General features: G+C 37.0%; 1 protein-coding gene across 1 annotated transcript in view; it reads left to right on the forward strand.

Annotated features, from left to right (window-relative positions):
• The window catches only part of LOC121729640 (5-hydroxytryptamine receptor 2C), a 145,019-nt gene that overhangs the window by 100,496 nt on the left and 19,837 nt on the right, over window positions 1-24,686 (forward strand). Inside the window, exons 4-5 of the mRNA XM_042118213.1 lie at window positions 8,654-8,783; window positions 15,543-15,741. Of these exons, the coding sequence (XP_041974147.1) occupies window positions 8,654-8,783; window positions 15,543-15,741 (329 nt within the window). The remainder of the gene's footprint in view (window positions 1-8,653; window positions 8,784-15,542; window positions 15,742-24,686) is intronic.

Here is a 24,686-nt window from a genome sequence, read left to right on the forward strand (position 1 = left end):
AGTAGTTACTATTTGTAAGGTTGTACGCGCTTGCGTAGCAGAATAAGGCTGCGTTTCCACCAGAGGAATGCTATGTTGCGAGGAATGCGTTTTTGAGAACCAATAGAGTCGCTTCATTGACGTGAGCTTGCCGTGGCTTCGCTCAACGCAGCGATTCTATTGGATCTTAAAAACACATTCCTTCCTTCTCTGGTAGAAACGCAGCCTTATTCCGTAATGAAACAGTTTTTACCAATGAAATCCATATTTACCCACAGATATTGTAAACGGTAAGGTGTTTTTTTTTATGAAATAAGGGGGCAAACGAGCAAACGGGTCACCTGATGGACGTCGCCCATGGACACTCGCAGCATCAGAAAAGCTGCAGGTGCGTTACCAGCCTTTTAAGAGGGAATAGGGAAGGGTAGGGAAGGGAATAGGGGAGGGTAGGGAAGGAATAGGAGAGGGTAGGGAAGGGAAAAGGGTAGGGGATTGGGCCTCCGGTAAACTCACAAATGGTGTGTCGTAAATTTTGTCCACTTATCTGCCTATTCCGGGTAATCTATCTGTTATCTCTTTAAGAATTTAGAAACTGCTAACCAATTTTCAAAAGGAATATAATAATTTTTATCTACTTACAATTTTTCGTAAATATCTGGTTTATTATTCAACGACTTCTGTGGCTCAGTTGGTGGGCTGTTGGTAGCTCAAGCCGGGGGTCGCGGGTTCGAATCCCGCCGACGGAACTAAAAGTTTTCAAAAGTTCTTGTATGTGTATTAAATATGTGTATCATAATATAATAATAACCCTCCCGGCAGTCGGGTAAAAAATATTAAATGTATGTATGTATAGTACAAAAGTATTAAATACAGCTGTTGTCTGTTACCCGTAACACAAGTCCTTCGGGTACATAGCACGGGGCCAGACTGGCATGGTGTGAAGCGTCCATAGATATTATTATAATAAATAAAAAATATAATAAATATGAGAGAAATGGGACAATTTGAATGTTGGTGTTCTACTTACGTCCACTAAACGGTGCGCGATTTATTTTCGGGGAAAAACACGCTCACGTGATATTAAAATGTATGCGTTGTATTCATAAAGTTAATATACTTAGCGGAATAGAGCAACAATCTCGAGCTATCAAACGAAACCGAAATTGGTTTCATCTGTGTGTAAAAATATGTGTACGTATACTGCTGGCCTTTTAAGTGGGAATAGGGTAATAGGGGAGGGTAGGGATGGGAAGGGGAGGAAATAGGGGAGGGTAGGGAAGGGAATAGGGTAGGGGATTGGGCCTCCGGAAACCCACTCACTCAGCGAAACACAGCGCAAGCGCTGTTTCACGCCGGTTTTCTGTGTTAACGTGGTATTTCCCCGGTCGAGCCGGCCCATTAGTGCTAAAGTATGGCTCTCCCACGTATAATTACCGTGGGATACTGTTTTTGATTGCGCAGAGCCGCACGCAACCAGTCCATATTAATATTAGAAACACAAAAGAGTGTCTATCCGTCTGTCTGTCTGTTACCTCTTCACGCCCAAACCGCTGCACCGATTTCGCTGAAATTTGGCATGGAGATACTTTGAGTCCCGGGAAAGAACACCCGGAAAAATGTACGGTTTCCGCGCGATAAACGACTTCTGTCGCAATGCGATTACGGGCGTCATCTAGTTGTACATAAAACTGAACATTTTCCCCGAAATTTCCCAGAATCGGTATTCCTATTTACATTTTCCATTCATTGGTTTTCCGTTGAAATTGTCTGTGCAATTTAACGAGACTCGTACTGTTGAAACCGTATTGTAGAACAAAATTAACTCTAAACACACTGGATTTAAGCTACAATTTAGATAAAGATTTTAGGTAAATTGAATTAAATTATGATTTGAATATGATACATTATATTAGTTGTACTGTTAGTGTTATACGAACGTAACCCAATGTTTTGTTTATTGTAACATTTTAATGTACTCGATACTTATGTTGGCAACCCACGTCTATAATTTGTAATCTGCGTAAAATGTCAATCGTCGTTGTCACTAAGATTATCTATGTCACAATAGACATAACTACCAGTAGTTCGACTGCAAAGAGACGGACAGGTTTCAATATCTGTCAAATTCGTCGGGTTTCACTAGGATTATGAACGGAATGTGCCTCGCGCTGGCTGATATAATTTATTTTTAAATATTTAAAATAAAGATTTCAAAATTGGATTCTGACAATTTTAATCGCATGTGCCAAAACACAAACAACAATACGACCAAAGATGAACACGTCCAGCGAATATGTCATAGTTTTAAATTCGTAGGTAACAAATTAACAACCCTTGCGACGATTTTCGTCATAATACGTCAAATTTAAAAATTTCAACATCAGTTCTAAGTCGGCATACTCTATCATTCTGTCTACTCTGTCTATCTCTGTATGTACAAGTGCAGAATAAACTGTATGATTTTCACCAAAATATTAATATGTACGAATTTTTTATAACATTAAATTCTGGTGTTGCGATGTGCGTAGTTATTCAAAACTGTAGTCTGCCGGGGCGTCTAATAATAATATATTGTTATTAATTACAGAATAAAGATGAATTTTACGACCATCCAAAATTTGGCAGATCGGTTAATACAAATCTGAAACTACAGAAGGGATTACGATAAGAATAGACTGTGTGCACTGAATGTGAATAGTGGTCGGACCGAAACAGGATTATGATGTTGTTACGAGAACACCAATAGGCATATGGATTTAGCACGGACGAAACTACTCACAAAGCATACATAGAACAAAGTATACAAATACACAATATCTTATCTTATTTCTTTAAACGAGCAATTCTTGTATATATTTATATATATATAATTGGAATCTTGGAATCGGCTCCAACGATTTTCATGAAATTTAGTATATAGGGGGTTTCGGGGGCGATAAATCGATCTAGCTAGGAATCATTTTTAGAAAATGTATTTTTATTCGTGTTTTATCGATAATAGATAAACTGAAAAATATGACTCTTCCTGACATCTATTGCCGAATAATAAAACTATTTTGTGAGCAACTAATTATTGCTTTAACGATACAACAACAGCGAAAGCTATTCCAGCAGATGGCGTTGTTAAGTAACACGAAGTCAATGAGTGTTTGCTATACCGAGCAAAGCTCGGTCATCCAGGTACTTATAAAGAAAATACACAGTAGAATATAACTTAGCCAGCATTTGATTTAGAGGACCCTGCAGTAATAATTCTCAAGTCTCAACCCAAGAAAATACACGGAGGCCAATATATTTCGGTCAGACTGATCGCAGGCTAAGAGTAGGTTCACGCGGCACAATAATGCACGTTTTTTTTGCGGTATAAGTCTTATCATTCATACGCCATTGTACTGCAACAAATCGCGCAGTACAATCGGCATGTGAATGATTCTATATACATTATATGCGCCACTATTTATTCGTTATGACATATACTGCAGAAAAAGTGGAAAAAAGTGCAGTATTGTGCCGTGTGAACCAAGCCTACCCAACCGGACTCATTTACTCGTTTGCTCTCTAATTTTCTAAAATAAAAATTACCAACCCGACCGAAACAATCAGACTTCCCGAATATGAATATGAAGTATACGCGCGCACGGTGCGACTTGATGCTGGTTTGCTACTTAAACTTATCTGAAATCATGCTAATGCGTTCGTATACTCGATTTGGACAGTCCAGTACGAATATCGTCTACTGTGATTATTATATTACTGTAATAAGAATGGATACTGGTTGTTAAAACTATTAATTGTTAACAACAGCTGCAGCATCGAAACCACGACCGCCATTTTGTTCAAAGGTCAAATAAATATTGCCTGAACAATAAAAGGTCACAATATTTGCTACCTGTTGAAAGCGGTAAAATAATTTCATTCGTTATCAAAATTAACAACCCTATTTTTAAACCCTTCTTAGCTATTTTAGGTAGATGTTTAATGTTTGTAGTAGTGGTCATACTTTTAATTTTGCACATATTTTGTATGTGTATAAGATCTTTGTAATTAAAATATTATGTTAACATAATATTTTTAACTATACATTTTTTTTTTAAATAAGGGGGCAAACGAGCAAACGGGTCACCTGATGGTAAGCAACTATCGTCGCCCATGGACACTCGCAACATCAGAAGAGCTGCAGGTGCGTTGCCGGCCTATTAAGAGGGAATACGCTCTTTTCTTGAAGGTTTGCAGGTCGTATCGGTCTGGAAATACTGCTGGTGACAGTTCATTCCAGAGTTTTACAGTGCGCGGCAGAAAGTTACGCGAAAAACGCACTGTGGAAGACTGCCACTCATCAAGGTGATGAGGATGGTATGTTTTTCGCGTGGAACGATAGCGAAAAGTTGCAGGTGGTATGATTCCGAACAATTCCTCAGAGCACTCCCCGTGATACAACCGATAGAGGATGCAGAGTGAAGCTACATCTCGGCGTAATTCCAGGGGGTCCAAGCTGTTTGAAACACTATGGCAGTCAACAATTCGAGCAGCCCTTCGTTGGATACGATCCAGAGGGAGCAGTTGGTATTTTGGCGCCCCTGCCCAGAGATGAGAACAATATTCCATATGAGGCCGAACCTGCGCCTTGTAGAGTTGTAGGCGTTGGTCCGGACTGAAGTACTGTCTTGCTCTGTTAAGTTCACCAAGCTTCTTCGAGGCTAATTTGGCCTTACCCTCAAGATGATATCGGAACTGGACTTCGCTCGATATGTTGATACCAAGTATCTTAATGCTAGGGGAGATGGTTAAAGATGTGCCCTCGAAACGAGGATAAACGACCATTGGTGACTTTTTAGTGGTGAACGCGCAGACTTGTGTCTTGGTGGGGTTGAATAAATTAATCAAATAATATTTGATAATAATATTATAATGTGTCAGCCGCACAAGGAGAATCTCTAAACTCTACACATTAGTCAAAATCGGTGGCCTGGCCATTTATCATTACTGTGTATTTTAGTTTAGTTTAGTATTAAGTTCAAAGCCCTGGCGAATAACAAAATGGCCAAGCCACCGATTTTGACTAATGTGTAGAGTTTTTAGATTCTTCTCAAATTCTTCTTAAATGTTATTATCAAATATTTTGCCGTTCTTTAGGGTAAAATTAAGGTTTTTAGATTTAGGGTTGAGTATGTAAGGTTATAAACTTGAGATCTCACTACTTTTTGACACGACGAACTATAATATTATGTTCTCATCTCGGCAACATTTTTACATGAAAGTGTTTTTGGTGGGATTTCATTTCTTTTTGTAAGCTGGTTTACGTTGTTTTTCTTTTGGTTCATTTTTTAGGGTTCCGTAGGGTAGAAACGGGACCCTATTACTGAGACTTCGATGTCTGTCCGTCTGTCTGTCTCCAGGCTGTAACTTAAGAACGGTAATAGCTAGAGAGTTGAAATTTTCACAGATTATGTATATCTGTTGCCGCTTTAACAACAAATACTTAAAACAAAATGAAATTTATATTTAAGAGGGGCTCCCATACAACAAACGTGATTTTTTTGGCCTTTTTCGCTGTATATAAATAATGGCAACAGGTAGGTACTTGATTTTTTCTCAAAGTCCTAAGTTATATGTCTACTTTAATATTTATTAATAATATTAAAATAAAATAAAAAATTAAGTTGGGCTCCCATACAAAAAAACACAAATTTTTGCCTAATTTTGCTCTAGAATGGTACGGATATAGGTTAAGTTGGGTTTGATAATTTTTATGTTGTTTCAGTACTAATATTATGTTACATACCAAATTTCAGCTTTCTAAGACTTCAGGAAGTACCCTAACAGTTTTGATGATCGGTGAGTCAGTGACCAAATTGTGGATTTTTGGACACCTATAAAATCTAAAGTATAATAGCTACGATATTCAAAATTTGCGCATTTAATAACTATACCCATGTCATTATATCTTAAAAATTTCAACTATCTGGCATTATTCAAACCAAAGTTACGAGGGTTAAAAAATACGACGAAACGTTTCGATAAAAGGTAGGTAGTGCCCTTGCGTGCTTCGCTTGGCTCATCTTGGCGGGGGCACTCCCGTGCCCCCAGATATCGGGGGTTTCGGGGGCGATAAAACGATCTAGCTAGGAATTATTTTCAGAAAATGTCTTTTTATTCGTGTTTTATCGATAATCGATAAACTGAAAAATATGACTCTTCCTGACATCTATTGGCGAATAATAATACCATTTTGTGAGCAACTAATTGTTTTAACGACCAGTAGATGGCGTTATTATTACACGAAGTCAATGAATGTTTGCTATACCGAGCAAAGCTCGGTCAACCAGGTATTGTACATAAAACACAAATAATAAGTTTATGAAGTTTTGGTAAGCTCATTTAAAAGATAGAAGGCCACAAGGGAAATATACAGACAGATGTAGCCAGAGAATTATTGTGTGGGCTTAAAATGAAATAACATTATGTATTTCATCTTTTCAAGAGCAAAAAAATTTTAATAAATTGAGATTTATTAGATTTATAGCTTTTGAGGCGAAATTTTTCTCTTTTCTCTCGCTTTTTTTCATATAACTTCACAAACGAAGGATTTGTTAGATGGTTCCATAAAGTGCAAGTCTCAAAAATTCAACTAATTTTAATAATATTGTGTTGAGTAAAGCAAACTTTTTTGCAATTTGTAAATAGCTGCGTGAGGTTAAAATATTAACTAACAACTTAACAACTCCGTTGCGCCAAAATTCGTTTATCGCGTGGGAACCGTACATTTTTCCGGGTTGAAAACTATCCTATGTCCTTTCTCGGGTCTCAAAGTATCCCCATACCATATTTCATCAAAATCGGTTCAGCGGTTCGGGCGTGAAGAGGTAACAGACAGACAGACGGACAGACAGACACACTTTCGAATTTATAATATTCAAATTATGGATTTGAACAGAATGATTTTTTTGTTACCGGATGATCGTATAAAGCTTAGATTAGAACAAACCTACGCGTCAGTGACGCGGGACGCGGAACGCGATACAGGAGCGTCTGTAGAGATTAGCGCGGTTTTGATTGAATTATTTCAGTGTTTTTTTAAGCGCATTTGAAAAATTATTTCAGTGTTAGATAGCCCATTTACCGAAGAAGGCTATAGGATATATTTTATTACGCTAGGACTAATAGAAGCGAAGAAATAGAGGAAAATTCGGAAAAAACGGGCGAAATATTTGAAAGGGAGACTCACGAACTACTGGAGCAATCTTTATGTTATTTGGCACAGATAAGAAGTAGACCACGTGAAGGATCATAGGCTATTTTTTGTGGACTAATTTGTCTGTGAAATATCTAATTTACGCGGGCGAAGCTGCATGGAACGTCTAGTAATAATAATTATATTTGCGGCTTACTTACCCGCATAGCCAACGCGGGACTATGCAGCTCAGCCGTTCCAGTAGCTTCGTCAGTGGTCAGACTTTAATGTCTCAATCTAATGTACCAATCAACTATAGATTCAATTTCTCTTTAATTTAATGGCTAAAGTGGCTTTCTTTGATTGTAGTTTGTTTACAATTTTGTTTTATTTAGTATCGTTAACTTAGTTTAAAATTATGGTCGTGGTAAACCTTCACTGCACATAATATTTTTTTCCTTTTAAGTGCGCTAGTCTTACTTGTTCTTGGCGAATTTTACACTACTAGAGATCGCCTAATGGCCGAAATTCGACCTTAGTTTCAACGACATTAGGACTACTACCTATATTTTGTAAAAAATATTGACTTTATCACATTTTTTTTCAACTCTTGTCTCTGGGACTCAGCTGATCTCAGACTGGCCGTGTAAGCATTGTCTAATAGTATCTAGGATTCAATAAAAAAAACTATAATCCATTTTCAATTTGTCAACTTGTTGTCAACAGACTTCAACCATAAATAAAAGAGTATAATTCGTATGTATAAACTTGTAACTCAAAAATCTGTCATTTTCCTGGTGTGTGTGTTGTAGTGTGTGTAATATTTTATTTGTTAAAAAAATGTATGATAAAAGCATAATTTCAAAACAATATTAGCTCGATGCACTCCTTCACCATATAAACTATAACTGTGCAAAATTTAATTCACCTACGCTTCCCCATTTTTCGTCAAAAGGGATACAAAGTTTTTGGCTCACGTATTAATATATAGATAACTATTGGTTATAATTTAGTTTAATTTAATAATTTATTTAATTTAATTTAATTTCGGTTATATTGAACTTGTTAAACACCGATGGCGATATTGCGAGTGTCTGTGGACGACGGTAGTTGCTTTCCATCAGGTGACCCGTTTGTACGTTTGCCTAACTAATTTTATAAAAAAAACTAGCTGTCCCGGCAAACGTTTCTTTGCCATAATGATTAAGTATTTCGCCCGTATTATTTTATTGAAGTGACTAAATAAGTATGTCACCATGGCAACGTCCATCGATATCCCGTCGCACAAACAATGGTCGCCGTCTGTCTCGAGTTGTGATAATTTACTATTATTTATTCAACAAACGCACTTATCAATATAAAAGGTACCCAGTAGCCGATTCTCAGACCCACTGAATATGCATATAAAATTTAGTTAAAATCAGTAAAGCCGTTTTGGAGGAGTACGCGGCCTAACATCGTGACACGAGAATTTTATATATAAGAAGATGTGTTATGTTCTAGGTACCTGTCACTGCGGTATCCGATGCGGTTCGGTCGGAACAAGACGCGGAAGAGGGTGACCATCAAAATAGCCTTCGTGTGGATACTGTCCACAGCAATGAGCCTGCCCCTGAGCCTTATGTACTCGAAGGTAAATATGTAATTCTTTTTTTTTTTTAAGAATTCTTATACAATCATTATACACAACAGCACAAAGTGAAATGAATACTTGAATAATATAATTATGTATAATGATTGTATAATTTAAAAAGTATGTGGAACAACAAAGTGCCGTAACTTTGTTTGTTCCACATACTTTTTAAATCACCTAATAAATACTGGTTTTGACTGGAGTTTATCTAATCGCCAACGATTTTGATTGGTTCAAGTTTGGAATGTCAACCAATCAATTGTATGGATAAATAATATTTTAGGCATAATATGGGGGATCAACGTAAATTATGTATTAAACCCAATCGACAAATCACAACTAACATTGACTCGGCGTAGCCCACTCAAATAAGTATAATAATCATAATGTGCATCGCCATTATTACATGCCATAAGTTTATAAACTCTTGTCATATTTTAAGAGGATACACCAGGGGCGAGAGAAATTGAAAATAGGTATTTGAAAATTTATTGCTGTCTCACCAATCTCAAGTCTCCCACCGCAGAGCACGATAGAGCAATACGACAAAAGTTCTAATAAAAGAACAGAAAATCTTCGATTCGTTGTCCGCTGATTCCTTCTCCAAAACTTAACCGATTTAAGTACTTTTTTCATTAAGAATTAAAGCAAGGCTTGAACTGTGTTCCTGTGTTTTATTTTTTGTGTATATTCTAGCCAGTTTTGTTTTCTTGGTATTTGAACACAGAGGAAAATCTGGCCATTTTTTTGGGGTTTTTGGACGTTCTTATCTTTTTTTTTAAATAAAATTATGAAAAAAAAGAAAACATAGGGACATGCTAATAGTAGCCTATATTCAGGAAAAAAATCATAACTCTACCGGCATTATCCAGGGAGGAAACAGGAGACAGCGTTTGAATGGAAAAACGGCGATGTGGACTCCTCTTAAGGGACGCGACGGGTAGAATTCCCTGAGGCACCATCGCCCCATCGCAAAGGGCCTACGCAAGTTAATAAAGTCAATATTTTTACATAATCCTTTTCAAACAAGGAAGTCAAAGGAAGTCAATTAAAAGTAAAGCTAAAAATAAATTCTTTCAGTCATTTTAAAGCAGGAAACAAACAAAATCTGCCTTTAAAAACAACTTCAGAAAAAAGCATTTTTTCTGAAGTTTTCTGTTTAACAAGCTGAGAAAAAGCGAGGAGGCTTTGTTTCTTAGTTGTATCCTTCTTCCGTGGAATAACTACAACACATTTTGAAAATCAAAAATATGTCCAAAATAGATATTTTATTATAAAATAACTAGCTGTCCCGGCAAACGTTGTTTTGCCATCCAAAGTATTTCGCCCAGTGATATTTTATTATAAAAAACATCGTTGATTTCGCCCATATTATTTAATTGAAGTGACTAAATAAGTATGTTACCATGGCAACGTCCATCGCTATCCCGCCGCACAAACAATGGTCGCCACCAGTCTCGAGTTGTAATAAGTTACTATTATTTATTCAACAAATGCACTTATCAATATAAAAAGTACCCAGTAGCCGATTCTCAGACCTACTGAATATGCATATAAAATTTGGTAAAAATCAGTAAAGAATTTTATATACTTACTAGCTGTCCCGGTGAACTTTGTGTCACTTTTAAACCTTCCCTGGACTTCTACAATTTTTTTTCAGACTAAAATCAGCCCAATCCGTTCAGCCGTTTTCGAGTTTTAGCGCGACTAACACATTTGAAAATCCATTTTTATATACCGTGTGTTTGTGTAAACACCGTTATCCTTGAAACCATCAAATGAGACCGTCAAAATGAACAACTTTTTTTATGAGAACAATGCTGAGAACTCAAAAAAAAAAAAACGGTGTTTACACAAACACGCTGTATAAGAAGAAGATATAAGACAAGATTATGTCGGAAATAGATAATCGCAAAATTCCCAAAGATTACATAGTAAGAAAATAAGAAAATGAAGTAGGAAATAACAAGAGGGTCTAGAAATCTGATGGGCTTATTCAATCAATAAGTTTCAAAGCCTTCTGTCATTCAGCCCACGAGCATCATCAAGTTATTGGATGAACATAACTAGGCGTGTTACTAAATCCAATTTGCACGACCTTATACGAAGGGCAATTCTTTGCGAAAATATTGGTGTTCACGTTTTCCAGAGCTAAAGAATTGTGGTAAGTACCCTCGCGAACACGGTTCCGGGTTCAAAATGTGCCTATTTATATAAACTAGAGATCGCCCAATGGTCTAAATTCGACCAGTTTCATATTTTTTTTTCAACTCTTGTCTCTGGGACTCAGCTGATCTCTGACTGGCCATGTAAGCATTGTCTAATAGTATCTAAGATTCAATAAAAAAAACTATAATCCATTTTCAATTTGTCAACTTGTTGTCAACAGACTTCAACCATAAGTAAAAGAGTATAATTCACATGTATAGGCTTGTCACTCAAAAATCTGTCATTTTCTTGTGTGTGCGTATTGTAGTGTGTGTAATGTTTTATTTGTTTAAAATATATATGTTAAAAGCATAATTTCAAAATAATATTAGCTCGATGCACTGCTTCACCATATAAACTATAACTGTGCAAAATTTCATGCACTTGCGTTTCCCCATTCTTCGTAAAAAAGGTTACAAAGTTTTTGGCTCATGTATTAATATAATATAGAGAAATAAGTACCTACATAATTTCTTAAATGTGGCAAAATATTAAATGATATTAAAGAGACGTCAATAGAATATCAGCAGAAAATTGCTATTAAATACGTATTATAACAGTTTTTTTTTTAATGAACTAAGGGGGCAAACGAGGCCCATGGACACTCGCAGCATCAGAAGAGCTGCAGGTGCGTTGCCGGCATTTTAAGAGGGAATAGGGTAATAGGGGAGGGTAGGGAAGGAAATAGGAGAGGGTAGGGAAGGAATAGGAGAGGGTAGGGAAGGGAAAAGGGTAGGGGATTGGGCCTCCGGTAAACTCACTCACTCGGCGAAACACAGCGCAAGCGCTGTTTCACGCCGGTTTTCTGTGAGGTATTTCTCCGGTCGAGCCGGCCCAAACTAATTTTTGAACGGACCTCAAAGTGCAAAAACAACACTGGAAAATTGCGAGCAGTTATTATGATTAAATAAAAGCCATACTAAGTATGGCTTGTACTAGTTTTACGGCGACTGAGACATAGAGACTTTATTATAATCTATTATAATCGATAGTTATAATAGTTTTGCAGTAAGTATTAAATATTTACTTTAAAGGTAAGAAACCCAATAAGCTCTATTTGATGAGATAGGCGACGAACAAAGGTCCCAATTCTCGGTATTCGATCTATTGTCGAACTCATTCAATAGGCCTAATCCCAATAAATAATAGAGCCTATTAAATTTCGGGTTAGCAGTCTATTAGGTTGGTAATTTGATTAGAAGATTAAAGATAATACTAACTTGTAATATTCGGATTGAATAATCTCTAACTCACCGTCGCACTCGAAGAATTCAAATGATTAATTAACTTTAATTTAAAATTACTTATGGTTTTTGTCAAATTGTTCATTATCATTGTGTATCATATCATTGTGTACAGAAATTGTTCATTAAATTTAATTTAAGTAACCATTAAATGTCTTTCACCATTAATAGGACAGGTTCCCGGCTTGAACATTTTTTTGACTTGATTACTATAAAGCTAATTTTTCGTGAGGATCTTCATTTTGATAAGACGAACAACAATTATAATTTCCTCTCCGAAAATTCTCGAAAGTGGTTGCTAACCACTGAAAGAATTAAATATTTCGATTTGATGGTCCTAAAATATGGATTGTTCTATTTGTAGGACAATGTTACAGTTAAATTAAGTAACTACCTATTAACCTATAAATATACAATAAATCATTAGGGTTCCGTAATCAACGAGGACTTGTTGATTACAGAACTTTAAAACTCACATAATGTGCGAAAACATTGTTTGGGTGCAATTGTTGATCGCCAACGTAAAGCAAGTTTAAAATGTGTACAAATAGTGTATCATTTTGTACATATTTCAAGCTTGCTTTATTATTTAAATTAAAATATGTGTCAGAATACAAATCACAAAAAAAAGTTAACTCGAGACTCCTTACATCGTAAAAAACCTTTTTCCTCAAAAAAAGCGTTACACAATTTCAAATCTATCTTCAAGTAACCTTCCTTGTTGTTTATTTCTATCCCTTGACAAGGATACAATTTCTTATTTATAAAGCAGCTAGTCGTTTACTTGTTGACGTCAATAGCTTACTTTTAACTACTCTATTTCATTTCAAGGTGTTTTGAATTGTTAAACAAGGTCTCTTTAAAATATCCCTTTTATGTAAAGTATATATTTATTTCAATTTATTGATTTGAACGCGTTATAATTTTTTAAAATTAATTTGAACCTTTAAATTTTCCGTTATGAAAATATAACCTAACACCCGCCCTCCAGCCCCAGGCACAGCGCGGCGGTGTCGTTTCATGCATCGTCTAGCGTCGTTTCATTTCGACAAATTTCTGCATGGTTTTTGTGTGCGTGCGACTAGACGTACGCGTATAAACTAGCTATTGCTACGCAATAGCTTTACCACGGCAGTCGCTGAGTGTCACACATATATTTTATTTACCGAAGAACCTGAGACAGTGGGCAGAAAAAGCATTAAGATCAGCGATTTCTAAAATAGAGTCAGAAAGGAGACAGCATATTAGAGTTGAGAAATAATGATGTAAACACTATTCCTATCTCTAGTAGGGCAAAACCAGAGATAGATCAAATATTGGGAATGGCCGTTAGTAAATCTATCCTTCCAATAAAATACACAATATTTTATCGCGTCAAACGACTTTCTTCTAGTAAATCCCTTAAGTTTTCACTTTTACTATTAACCTCACTCGAAAGTTCCTCCTCCTCGAAAACCTCGAAAACTATTTATCTACCTTTTTTCTACCGTGTCCATTTCGTAGGTCCCAGGCGTTGTCTAAATCTAGACTTTCATTATACTTTACGACATTTTTAAACTTTATATTCTTATTAAAATATGTCGCTAAGAAAACTTAAAAGTACTGCTCTGAATCTTGGACTATCAAAAAAATCGATCTATATTGTCACGTGCAGGACCTACGTTATTTAGTTATGTCAATTTAGTCGTGATCTGTCATAAGTCTGAGCTAGACAAAAGCCGACAATATTACATAGGTCCCCCATCTGCTTTTTGATAAATAATTGATTTCTGTGATAGCACGGTTTACTAATTTTGTATTCTAAAAAAGCACTGTTAACAGACTATAGCAAAACTAAAAATAAGGGTAATTATATCAGGGCGAGCGAAACGAGCCCTACCTGCGAGGCTAAAATGGTTACATTTAGCAATTCCTCTCAATCAATTCAGCAAATGAATTGTCAAAACTGTCAAAGTGACGAATGTCAAATTAGTACGAATTACTAGATATGAATTGCAAGCAGAAAGATAAATTTGCGATTTTAAAAAAATGAATCATATTTTGATTCATATTATGACCAAAGCGACCATTTCAGCCCCTCTGATCACTTTACGGAAAAACTGTCACGCCTATTGATTTGTGCTTTAACATAGTAATTTTATTTATATGTGTTACAATTGGTCAGTCAATGTGTGACGACGCGAGCCCGCACAAAGCTCGGCTTTTAGCTAGTATTATTATACTAGCTGATCGGGCATATTGACCAAATTACGTTTTTTTTTTTAATGAAATAAGGGGGCAAACGAGCAAACGGGTCACCTGATGGAAAGCAACTTCCGTCGCCCATGGACACTCGCAGCATCAGAAGAGCTGCAGGTGCGTTGCCGGCCTTTTAAGAGGGAATAGGGTAATAGGGGAGGGTAGGGATGTTAAGGGAAGGGAATAGGGGAGGATAGGAAAGGGAATTGGGCCTCCGGTAAACTCACTCACACGGCGAAACACAGCGCAAGCGCTGTGTTTCGCCGTGTTTTCTGGGAGAACGTGGTATTTCTCCGGCCCATTCGTGCCGAAGCATGGCTCTCCCACGTATAAAACGTGAACGTGACCATGGATCACTTTCTCTGGTACATAGCTAAAACATATTATACATATACACACCTCTTACGCCCGTATCATTAGTCCTTTCCTCGAGATTTCCTACACTCTACTCAGCCTCAATCTTAAAAAATTATGTCATTTATTTAACAAAACGCATCAGTTGACAGTTTTTACTTCGCCTCGGGTACCCTATGTCAAAGATTATATATTACTACTAGCTTTTCCCCGCGGCTTCACCCGCGTGGAATTCTGAGAACGACATATAAAAAACATAACTTTTTTTTTGACAGCTGGTGTGTCACTCAGGAACACGCCAGCTTTCTATCGGTGTTAAATTTTTTTAGTCGGACCAGTAGTTTCAGATATTACCTCCTACAAGCAAAAATACAAACTTTACCTCTTTATTATATTATATTATACTAGCTGTCCCGCCAAACGATGTTTTGCCATATAAATAATTTTTGGTATGAAAAATAGATATTGGCCGATTCTCAGATCTACTCAATATGCTCACAAAATTTCATGAGAATCGGTCAAGCCGTTTCGGAGGAGTATGGCAACGAAAACTGTGAGACGAGAATTTTATATATTAGATTATGTTGCACAACCTTATCTCGAAGATTATAATGTTTCTTGCACTAATGACTTTTGAGAATTGAGGTTGGGTTTAGTGGAGGAAATGTCGAGGAAACGAAAAATGCAAGTGCTTAGCCATTCAACTTTGTTCCAGGACAAGCAGTCAGTGCTCATCGGGGGCTCCTGCCAGATCCCCGACCCGCTGTACAAGGCGATCGGCTCAGTGATCTCCTTCTACATCCCCCTGGGTGTGATGTTGCTGACTTACGCGCTGACGGTCCAGCTGCTGGCGCGGCAGAGGAAGGGCCTGGGACAGGGATGGGCGGCGGGTTGGCTCGGTGGGGTTCCTATCGGTATTATGGTCTTCCTAGTTATTTATCTTTCTGGTCTTTTGCATGTTACCGAAATACCATACTATAGGTGACTATAGGACTATACACATTTTACTGTCATTTTTAGCAAAGCTGTAAGTTTTTTTTTTTTTTATGAAGTGAATAGATTACATTTGGATGCCTAAATATAGTTTATACAAAGTGTAACAAAACTAAGGTAATAAGAGTGTGCAGCTGGTAGGTCTCCTATACAGGGTGCAATTAAACCTTCCTGCCAAATTTTTTCCGGGGCTAAGGTAATAATAATAATAACAATATAATAATATCTATGGACGCTTCACACCACGTCAGTCTGGCCCCGTGCTAAGTACCTGAAGGACTTGTGTTACAGGTACCAGACAGCGGAAATATATTTAATACTTTTATACTATACATATATTTAAGATTTTTATTATATCATACACATATTTAATACACATCCAGACCCGGGAACATTGAAAACTTTTTGTTCCGTCGGCGGGATTCGAACCCACGACCCCCGGCTTGAGCTACCGACGCGCTCACCACTGAGCCACAGAGGTCGTCAAAGGTAAGGTATCATTAGTAGAGTCCATTCAACTAAAAAAATTTGGGTGTTATTTTTTTAATAAAACATTTTATCCCAATTAAAATCGTTGCAGAACGGTCACTCGCAGCGATGGGTATGAGCAGGGGTGATGCGGGGAGAGGCACGCGCAAGAACACGTCACGCGTGGGCGACGCGTACTGTCCATTTATTGTAGTGTTTTTTACCAACTTTCGGTATTTATTTTAGTATTATAAAAGAAAAAATACGTATATTTTTATTTTTAACAAGGATCAATATAATATCAAAATTTGGCCGGCAGGTTTAATTGCACCCTGTATAGAGTTCGATGTGAAAGTAGCAGTGCTACTTTAGAGTGAACTCTATATTAGGGGACAAATACACACCCTTAAGTATTATCACTTGTTTTGTTACACACTGTATATATTATAGTAAATCCAGTTAATGTCTGTGTGTGATCTGAGTAAGACAATCAATTGAATGAACGTGTTTTAGGGCTTTTTCATAATTTATTTTGTTAACACATTATTATCTACTAACTATTACTGTTATATTGATTTATTTACTCTGCCATAGAATGGTATTTCTATGATGTTACCTTATATTACCCCTTAAGGTAGGTTAGCCTTAAGTTCTTAGGTTGGAAGCCGGCTAAATTAAGCGGCAGCAGACGACGTGTCGTCGCGACACTACTGGTTTCTATGTATTTCTATGTAATACCCTGCGCAGCTAGCGACACGAAGCTAGCGACACTTTCATAGAAATACATAAAAACAGTAGTGTCGCGACGACACGTCGTCTGCTGCCGCTTCATATCGCCCGCTGCCAACCGGCACGTTTATACTCTAGTCGTAGTGTGGCGGTACCCACAATATGCCTAACATTCCTGCATCGCGCTATCGAAGTTTTCTAAGTGTGTCGGTATATATACGACAGCTAAAATGTATCACGTGGGCTATACAGTAGTTTCCTACCAGTATTCTCCAATCTGCTATTCCATAAAAAGTTTTCTCAAAACTTTAAAAAACGAACTTTCAGAATTGGCTGGAATTGGCTGATGATAATAAGGACATTGAAATAGCTCTATACTTAAGTTATTTTAACTTTATGAGCACCATAGAGGACGGTACCATAAAGAAAGGAATGAAAATAGGTCCATATTATGAATTACAGGCGTCAAGGTTCAACTTTGACCTTGCTTAGCGAAAATGTATAAATAAAAGCGATCAGACTTATGATCATTGCACATTACACCGACTCGACGCCACCTCAACAGTAAAGCATTAAATTATCAGCTTTAAGCACTGTGCCCAAGGAATTATTTTCTAACTTGCGAACAACAAGAGCCAAGTGGCTGTCAACGCGGTATGCGTTTACCTTACTCTTACGAGTATGTCCTAGCAAGACCTTGCTATTGAATTTTCAGGTTAATGTACTGCGACATAGGAGTGAGTTAATTTACCAACTTGCAAACAACTAGAGCCAACTGGCTATCCACGCGTTGTGATTTGACAAATTCACTCTTATGTCATTACAATAATATACTTATTATGCTGTGAGTTGGGTTGACGTCAAGTCGGTGTAATGTGCGATGACCTTTAAACTCATACTCCTGAGAGGCGATTTCACCAAAGAAATGGAACGCGTTCAATGCACACTGAACCGGTTCAAAACGTTTAAACGCGATTATAACATAACATCGAATTGCATTTCACTAACATAAACTGAACGCATTCACAGCAAATCCGACTTTTATCTTCTGAACGGCCAAATTCAGAAGTTTAAGAGGATTCCACACCGCCCTTTTTTCCATACAAACGTTGTCCCCTGTTTCCTCCCTGGATAATGCTAGTAGAGTTATAATTTTTTTCCTGAATATCTACGGCCACTAATACAATGTCCCTATGTTTTCTTTTTTTTCATAATTTAATTATTAAATAAGATATGAACGTTCAAAAACCCAAAAAAATGGCCAGATTTTCCGCTGTGTTCAAACGTCCAGAAAACAGATTTGGCTAGATTATACAAAAAAAGCAAAACATAGGAACACAGCTCAAGCCTTTTTTTAATCTTTAATGAAAAAAGTACTTAAATCGGTTAAGTTTTGGAGAAGGAATCAGGGGACAACGAATCGTTGATTTTCTGGATTTTCTGCAGTTGTCTCTATCGCGTTCTGCGGTGTCGGCTTGAGGTAAGGGAGACAGCTATAGATATTACACGTACTTTTTTTTCATTTCTCTAGCCCCTGTTGTATCCTCTTAACGTCGTAAAACCCGTTCAAACCCTGTCAGTGTAGTGTCATGGCGGAACGAAAAACATAGACAAAAGAAATGTCAAGACGACAGTTTTGACACATGCGTTTGGTTAATTAATGTATTGTTTCTTGCTATTTTGTTGTTAAATTAACGTGACAAGGCTTCAAAATGATGAAAACATGTAAAATATTCGCGTGACGTCACGTAAACTTAGATTTATTGATCGCGATCAAAAGAAGTTTGTGAAATTCATTTGAAACAGAAAGAGATTTACGTCACAGTGTGAACGCGTTCAATGAGAACTAAGTTTTATAAAACGAAGTTTTATTTTTTAACGAAGTTTAATTTTGGTCATTTCAGTCTTTGATTAGGAAACTGACACTATTACTGCCGCATTCATACTTGAACATTACTTAAATATAATTAATTAAAAATTTAACATAAGCCCCATACATAATATGTCAAACTCTTCATTCAATTGAAGGTTAATCGTAATTAAATGGTTCTGAGTACGGCCGTAAACGACTGGCAAATGGCTAATTAAAATATACGGTAAGTGCCGAATGTATTGTAACAAAAGTTATTTATTTAAATGAACCTTCACTTGAGTAATGCGTGTGATATATTAGCACCCATAAGGTGACTTTCCGAACCTTGCAGCATGCGACCGCGACCGACAAAAAACTTGAGAGGTGTCAAGGGACACCCTGATGGAACGAAGTTATAAAAAAAACAAAAAAAGAGAGAGAGAGAAAGAAACACGTGCTACCGCACGGCTCACAACTATAGCATTTTTGCTCTGGTTGTTATATACCGACACTTTTGTGTCATTTTGTCCGTCTAACCCCCTTTCGCAACGCGCGATAAGAAACTTCGCTCCAAAATCAAATAAAATGCCACTCAATGAACTAGGCTATAGATTTCATTATCTACTGACATGGGTCTAGCGACCCATGTCAGTAGATAATGCCGTTGCCGTTGCCGTTGCTTTATAGTGTAGAGCAAAATGAGCCTAGGTCATAAAGTCGCATTTTATTAGAATTTTTGTCAATGACGTCCCGATGACGTCGGAGGTGGACAAATGACCTAACGGATAATAAAACGCTAGTTAAATTAAGTGACGACATGTCCTTGTCAAGTTCCCCAGTGGTGATAGTGACAAAATAAAGGGTTTTCCAATAGGGCCTTGACAATTTTGAATTTAGTTTGTGGACGCACCCTTTTACTTAACATCGAACTGATACTGTCAGTTTATTCTGTAGACATAACATTTTTATCATTATGAAGTACACGAATGAACAACGTCTACAAATCTTAAAAATTTACTACAGAAATTCGGAGTCTTTGGCCACTACTTTAAGAGCGTTAACTCCGATTTTCGATCGTCATTCTCGCCCTTGTAGACAGGCAGATTGGCCATGATTATGGATTATTTTTGGCCTATATAGGAACTAGGAAGATATGCACTTGGACAGCATGAGGACGATGCCACAAGCCACACAGCACACGTTACAATAGATTTATTGAAGAGCAGGTTTGATGAGCGCGTTATCAAAATGAATCGCGCGCATTTGTGCGATTTAACGCCTCTAGATTTTTTCTTTGGAGCTACGTTAAGTTGTTGGATAAGCCAATGACGTTGGAACAGCTCAGTGCCAAAATTAAACGCGAAATAGCCAAAATGTGTGGCCGAGTCATAGAAAATTAGGTTCAACGAAGAATTGGGTTGCAGCGGTGCAAACGTGCCTGCGGTAGCTATATGAGCGGAGTCGACAGGAACAAGCAGGCTGATCGCCCGATTGTCTAAAATGAAAGATAATCCATACATAGGTTGTGTATGTAAAAATTCGATCCAGCGCCTGATCTCTCGCCAGTCGTGTCGGTCGCTCCCTATCCAAGGTTATAAGAGTAAAAAAACACAGAGAGCTCTTGTGTATTATGCTTACACTTGGCCACTATAAGCGAACTTGACCTGTTTAAAAGAATCAGTCACAGGCTATCAGCCTACTAGGTAATTTTAATTTCGGTTAATAATTATGTATGCTACGAATAATAAAAACTCAGGAAGAGTAAAAAAATTTGTTCCCCGAGTCTACGAATTAAATACCCAATACAAGCATATGCATGTGTTAGATACTCAATTTCGTTTACCTATTATACAAGTGACAGATATTGTCAACGGCTTTATTTCGGTTAAATAGGTGTTTCGTTGCTATTGCCATATTTATTTTAGTGTGCGAAAAGGAACCAAATTCAAAACGGTTGAAGTATGCGAGTTACGTTTCCCAGTTGTGTTTTAGAGAAAACTAAAGATCGCCCAATGGTCGAAATTCGACCTTAGTTTCAACGACATTAGGACTGCTACCTATATTTTGTAAAAAAATATTGACTTTATCATATTTTTTTCAACTCTTGTCTCTGGGACTCAGCTGATCTCAGACTGGCCGTGTAAGCATTGTCTAATAGTATCTAAGATTCAATAAAAAAAAACTATAATTCATTTTCAATTTGGATAAAAGCATAATTTCAAAATAATATTAGCTCGATGCACTCCTTCACCATATAAACTATAACTGTGCAAAATTTCCTTCACCTACGTTTCTCCATTTTTCGTCAAAAGGAATACAAAGTGGCTCACGTATTAATTAATATATAGATAAAGTTTATTAAATTACAGTCACTAAAACCGGTGTGGGAGGTATTATCATAATTATATAAATATAATTTCAAGCTTCAAATTAAAATGTCCTCACTCCTCATCAGTCGCTAAATCTGGCTCATCCCAGCGCTTACCATTACGAGCCATTAGTTAAGCCGTTTGCGCGTAATTTCTCTCAAACCAATTAAGTGATCGCGTTACATTCGTTTTTGAATACAAGGTCTGATCGTGAACTTAGTTTACTTTTGATATAAATTATTCATGATTTTCTATTAGGGCGCTTTTCCTGTCATGCCTGTTAAGGTGCTCCCTCACCGGGAGCACTCGCTTGTAATGTAATGTTACAGATTCGAGCATTACATCAGTGAGGGAGGAGAGCCGAGCATTAGGCATTCATTACACGCTCATGTAAGCGACAGTCAATTCCGTCAATCATGAATAATTATGTGTGACTGATGGTGACTGATGGATTGACGAATTGTATTAGACGGTCACTCAATTCTCTTCAGTTTTATGTAAGTCAAAGCCAAAATTTTCCAAGGTAAACGTTTTTAATTTTTTTCCTATTTTGTCAGATGTGACAACACTCACTCAAAATTCGTGACTGATGGTTGCATGAAGCAAAAATCAAGATATCCAGATTTTCGTCAATCAACTTCATGCAACCGCCTGTCACGCTCTTACACGGTAGGTTATCCATCAGTTACAGCCATGACTGTGGTCAAACTGACAGCAAAACCTACCGTATAATGGATGCCTTACAATGCGCACCTTGTAATAATAATATAATAGAATAATATCTATGGACGCATCACACTACGTCAATCTGGCCCCGTGCTAAGTACCTGAAGGACTTGTATTAGGTACAGGTATCAGACGACGGATATTATATATATATATTTTAATACTTTTATACTATACATATAATATTTAAGATTTTTTTACATTATATTTTGAAATTTGAACATTGAAAACTTTTTGTTCCGTCGACGGGATTCGAACCCGCGACCCCCGGCTTGAGCTGCCACACACTCAACCAATTGAGCCACAGAGGTCGTCATCGTCATTGTAATGGACTAATGGTACAAGTGTGTAACATCTTGATACAACTTGTCTGTCATTATGGAATAAACTAGCTACTTATGGAATGCTTAAAGTCGATTCTGTAATGTTACATTACACGTGAATGCTCGCGGTGATGCACACCATTATCGCCTGTGCGCGGATCTCTTCCGCATGACAATTGCCCGTATCCTATCATTTCATAGATGTCCCTGTCATGTGGACAAGACGCGCGTAGTCAGGAGCGTGTTGTTACCTGCATGCGGATCAGATCCGAGCAAAATTCTTAATACGATGAATAATATATTTAACTGACGATTTACTAGAAGAAGCTTTTATTGATTGTATGATTAAAAACTTCTTTATATTCAAGACTTATGTGATTCGATGCCCTTTTTGAAAAACAAAAAATGTATGGCATTCACTAAATGTGAGACCGCACTAAGCGTAAACTTGTCACGTATTTGCTTATTAGGAATTATGCTAAAGTGTATTCATTAAGGGGGCGACTAACCCTAAAGTGTCGATTTTATAATTCATTTTTATACTTACTTGAAAATAAGCCCTGAATTGTTCCATTTTCTAAAATTAGATACTACATTATATTTCCGAGAATTCGATCTGAGCAAAAACAGGATATCTTAAAATTTTCTCGATAGAAAAAAATCACAAAGATGCATCTAATTTTCACGAATTTTTCATTTATTGCCATAACCGTGCATTGAAATAAGTTAATATTTTAACACATTGTATAAAATTCTATCATTGAGAGATCGACCTAGTGGATCTTTCAAATGTTGTATATTTATTTATTTATTTATTTAAAACACTTTATGCAAATATTTACATAGGCGGGCTTAATGCCGATAATTTATCGAGTTATTGAGAAAAAACTAATTTGGCGATGAATCCGCGTCGTCCTTTTTCACCTGGCATATGAAGGACGGGCGTGAGTGTGAAGAGAGAAGGACGATGTTTGATTTTTGGTGTTAGTAATAGGGCACTATTAAGTGTATTCATTAATTGCTATTTCTAATATAAACATACATTTTTTTACAAAACCTCAATTGCTATGAGACAAAATGCAATATTTTAGTCTGTTACAAAAATATTTAAATTATATAGAATATATAATAAAAACGAAAATCCTCACGTAAGCTGTAATATTTTTTTGCAAAACTGTGTCGTCAACAAAACCGCCAAAGCTGAAAAACAAACCGAGCATTGTGTGCAGGTTGGGGAACTGTTTTTCATAATGTATGCACATTTATATTTTTTGAAACTGGAACACGATAGACGTTATAAATATTCAGCTTCAGGTTGAAAATTAAAATCTACTGAAATCGTTTAAAAAATCTAATTTGGGAGTGAGTGGCACTAGCCTATTGCTGAGTTATTGACTAAGTGTCTAAACACACCATGCCGAAGTTACGCGGCCGTAGTTCGGTATGATTACGTCATAATTACATACGGCATGATTACGTCAGGAAACGCATACAATATAGTAATTTCGGCATGGTGTGTCATCGGATTTCAAATACATTGCAGGCATAATCATGCCGAACTTCAACCGCGATTTTTCGATCTAGTGTGTTTATTCTTACTAAGGGCGCTTTTCCTATCAGGGTCAATTCGTTTGCATGACATCTCACGCAATTGAAGTCTGTCAAATCCACAGAATACAAATTACGTCAAGTCCATACAAATTAAGAAATACATCTACGCGTCGCGTTACAGTCTGAATTGACCCTGCGTGTTGTCAGTTGTCACCCGTGGGTCTGGTCCGCGTGCGGGTGACAACATGGTGAATAGACAGAAAGTTATGTCTATTGTGCAACATGCTCCTGACCAATGATATTCTATGTTACTAACGTAACTAGATTGGAAGTTTACGGTAGCAACGCGTTGCCACTTCGAAGATGCCTGCAGGCATATCTCACATACATAATGACATAACGAATATATTATGACTTGACATTGTCTTTTGAACAAAAAAGTGGTTACGCATTTCTGAGAATCTTTTGTAAGACATTGCTACTCTAGTATTTTAGAAACTCATTGCTCCTGACCACGCGCGTGTTGCCCGCATGACATGGAAAACATGTATGAAATGATTGGATGCAGTCAATTTTCATGCGGACCAGATCCGCGGGCAGTGACATGCGACAGGAAAAGCGTTCTAATAGAGCAAAATCTAGCGACAGTTAGATTTTTTTCATTTTATAAAGTTTTTGACAGGGAGTCAACGACCGCTAGCGACAAGCTAGCCCGAGTGGAGTAATCATTTAGAAAACAATAAAATGCGTTCGTCGTACGTCGTTTTTAACGCTTGTAAAATTTTTCTGAAGGTTTTGTATATAGTACGGTAGCCCTGTAACATTTTTTTTGTGATTACTAACAAGCA

The sequence above is a fragment of the Aricia agestis genome, chromosome 8 (assembly GCF_905147365.1).
Source record: "Aricia agestis chromosome 8, ilAriAges1.1, whole genome shotgun sequence".
Lineage (NCBI taxonomy): Eukaryota > Metazoa > Arthropoda > Insecta > Lepidoptera > Lycaenidae > Aricia > Aricia agestis.